The sequence below is a fragment of the Quercus suber genome, unplaced genomic scaffold, assembly GCF_002906115.3.
Source record: "Quercus suber isolate HL8 unplaced genomic scaffold, Cork oak 2.0 scaffold_170, whole genome shotgun sequence".
NCBI classification, from domain to species: domain Eukaryota; kingdom Viridiplantae; phylum Streptophyta; class Magnoliopsida; order Fagales; family Fagaceae; genus Quercus; species Quercus suber.
This window is the reverse complement of record NW_027069630.1, coordinates 549,188-552,794: the sequence shown is the minus strand read 5'-3', so window position 1 is coordinate 552,794 and position 3,607 is coordinate 549,188. Positions and strand designations below refer to the sequence as shown.

At 33.0% G+C, this 3,607-nt stretch overlaps 1 protein-coding gene across 1 annotated transcript; it reads right to left on the bottom strand.

Annotated features, from left to right (window-relative positions):
* Nucleotides 1-558: 558 nt before the first annotated feature.
* On the bottom strand, nucleotides 559-3,365 carry LOC111990323 (protein WALLS ARE THIN 1-like). The gene is made up of 5 exons (XM_065777978.1): nucleotides 3,265-3,365; nucleotides 2,299-2,415; nucleotides 1,807-2,210; nucleotides 1,296-1,449; nucleotides 559-733 (listed from the first exon to the last, which is right to left on the bottom strand). The coding sequence occupies exons 1-5, from the start codon at nucleotides 3,363-3,365 to the stop codon at nucleotides 559-561; spliced, it is 951 nt and encodes a 316-aa protein (XP_065634050.1).
* Nucleotides 3,366-3,607: the final 242 nt, after the last annotated feature.

Here is a 3,607-nt window from a genome sequence, read left to right as displayed (position 1 = left end):
CAAACACCTTGATAATCATCTATGTCAAAATATCAGCAAAATATCTTCACTCTTAAAAAAAATTAAAATAAAAATAAAAAAATTTTAAAAAAAATAAAATAAAATAAAATATAAAACTTTAAAGCGTTTCATGTGTGGAAACTATCACAGACTCACCTCTTTGTCTCTAAGTAATTCTTGTGCCACACCAAAAGGCACAAGAATTTTTCCTTTTGTCTCTCAATTATTGTACTCTATTTGCAATGTGATCAGTTGCTTTCCTCCATCATTTCGGCCAGCGCACATGACATACAGCAAGAGCAATAATAGTACATTACTAATTTTGATTCTCAAAAAATAAAAAATAAAAAATAAAATATAAAAGTCTAATAAAAATTGAGGATCTGTTTATTTTGCTAAAATTGAAATTTTTTTTTTTCTGAAAGTATTATAAACAAAGGTAAAAATTAGCCGAAATAGTATGGTAGGACCAATGAATAGTGCCAAAAAGTACATTAAGGTCCACAAATAATACAAAAAATAAACTGAATAATAAAATAAGCTAGTTGAACAAAATTATTAATTGCTAAAAGTAGCAAGCAATGGTTGGATGATGGAGGCATTGCTTGAATTACTTTCTCCATTATTGTTGTTTTCAGACACTGAGGGCTTTTCTTCACCTAACTGTCTCTGTTCACCTTTTCCCCACACAACAAGGTATAGTCCAGTTACGATAAAAATTGCTCCAATAATCCTGCACATCAAAACAATGAAAAATAATATTTAACAAACACTATTGACATGGATCAAGGGAAGTTACCTAGGTTTATTATCATTATTATTATTATTATTATTTCATGTGTTAAGTGTGGACACACTTAAAAAATATGGATAGCACTTGTGAAATTATGGATACTTTATGTGTAAGAAAATTTAGATGATTAAACTTTTGGCAGAGAAACATTCAAGGAAAAAAAATTAAATTATTTATTATTATTATTATTTATAGATAAGATTTCAACCTATGACATTTACTCCATGATAATTGCTCTTATCACCACTTTAAGGCTTCCATCAATTTTTGCGGTGTAAGTGGGTTTAAATCACAAATCTCTAATTCAACGACAAAAATTTTTATTAGTAGAACTAACTGATGATAATTGTTCTTATCACCACTTTAAGACTTCCATCAATTTTTGTGGTGTAGGTGAGTTTGAACTCCAAATCTCTAATTTAACGATAAAAAACTTTACTAGTAGAGCTAACTGGAACCTACTAAAATTAAATTGATTAGTAGGCAGAGTGATAAGACCTACCCTCCCAAGTAGAATTCTTTGCCTAAAGCAACGGCTTCTATTATAGCAACAAGCAAGGTTTGTAGAGGTAGATACAGTACTGATACAAATAACGATCCTGCCTTGTCAATTACATATATTTGTATTGCATATGTCATTGCAGAAGCCACCAATCACTGCAACCACCAGTCTGCTCTATCATCCCATTAATCTTTACCTTGATAATGAATAATCTTACTCTAAATTGTCACAGTAATGCGACGAACACAACTTATTTTACAACAAATTTTACATTTGATGAAGTAATGGTTGACTATGAGTGATGAACATAACTGACACTCATGACTCATACGCTTATATCACCTTAGTGATTATAAAATTTGTTGTAACAAATGTAATGTCAATGTATTGTCATGATAGTCACGAAACATGCTAAGATTGCACCTATGATCAAAATACTGAAATAAGTGCATGATTGATCAATAAGGCTATACAAATGACAGACAATCATGATATAAGTTAGACTTAAGGATCGTATAGAAAATAGTAAGGAGATCATCAGTTGAGTTAGCTACCCAGGCTTGGGAGTTTCTCTCAAAGACTACTGCTGTCACCAGATACTGAAGAATACTAAAGAAGTAAGCATACGAGGCAATCGAAAGCCGAGCTGAATACTTCTTTAAGAGTGGTGTTTGTAAGATAATCCAACTAGACCAACAAAGGCAATGACCAATAAGAGAGATGCAACCTAAAGTCCAACTTGTCACCTTTACATTTCCTAAGGAAAGTAAGAAATATGATTGGTGTGACTGTAAATTCGATCCAAATAGGGCTGGTCCCTTGTAAAGAGTAATCACAAGAGATCCAGCAACAGTAGAAATAGTTCCAAGCACCTTAGCTATACCATCTTTCCTTTTCAAATGTACTTGCTCCATTCTGCAAAATAAACATTGGTGCTTAGTGACCTATTTCACTGAAGATCTTAGATTTGGGAAGAGATAAGAAGATTGATGATTTCTCTTGCCCAAATAATGCAGCCATGAGAAAGCTTATAGCAGGAATTGAATTTTCTGTTGCAGAAGCAAAGGTGGCTGAAGTGTTGTTCAAACCCAGATAATAGAATTCTTGATTACATGTTAACCTGCCAGAATTGGAAGCCAAAATTATAACTAGGAAAAACTTTGCATATCATACGTTAATCTAGAATTCCTTCCATTATATATATATATATGTGTGTGTGTGTGTATGTGTGTGTGTGTATATATATATATATTAGCAAAATAAGAGAAAGCAATAATAAGGCGGTAGAACCAGCCAAGCAGTTTATAACAAAATAATTCAAAGTAAATAAAAGCAATTTAGAACCGTCCGGTATGGCGGTAATCCGTCCAAGGTGGCGGTAGCAACAAGTAGTATAATGAACATAATGAACATAGAGTTAACTGAAAATACTTCTTTATTGAAAGTAGAGTTAAACACTTACAGTAGTAGTATTGAATACAAGATCTCAGAATAGATCAACAGTTACAAAGCTTGAACTAGTCCTAGTTACAAGGTTTGTAGGAACAAGGTAGTAGTAGGTGAATAAGGTAGGTGAATAAGGTAGATAACAAAGAACTCTCTCAAAGAAGGCTGCCAGGAAAGAAGGAGCTCTCTAGAGAAAATTCTACCAAAAAACTTCTGATTCTAATCTAAAGGGACAGCCCCCCTTAAATAGGCAAAATTCGGAGTGAACAGTATCATGAACAGTAAAAAGTGAACAGTAATCCGTGAACAGTAATTTTTCTTACTTTTTGACTTGAAGTCTTCAGCAAATTTGGAATATTTGATAGAAATGCTTCTGACTTGGAGGTGACAAAAAGCAAGAAGAATCATTAGTGCTGCATGTAGGAGTAGGAGAGAATATATGCATAATGTCTTTTTGACTAACCAAAGTAGGAGTCATAAATAAAGAACACCAATCAATTTTGTCAGACGCATGGCCTTGTACAGGAATATCAAAGTAAGAGCAGGAGAAAATACAGTGAATTGCTGCAGACACATGGGAATATACTGTAATTTCTCAGCAGGAGCACGTGAATAGTGTAGCATTTTTAGCCATTGTGCAAGCCAGAAAAATAGAGAAATCAATCATCTTGTGAAGAATCTTCAACATATTCATGCTCATGGTAGGTAGCATACTGGTTACAAAATCCACAGTATAGAAGTGGCTCAACAACAGGATTTTTTGTAAGGAACATTCTTGGATTAATATGACCAGCTCTTTCTAGATGGCGAACAGTAGAAACATAAGGTTTAATGCCAAAAACATGAATTCTTTTTGTATTTCCTAT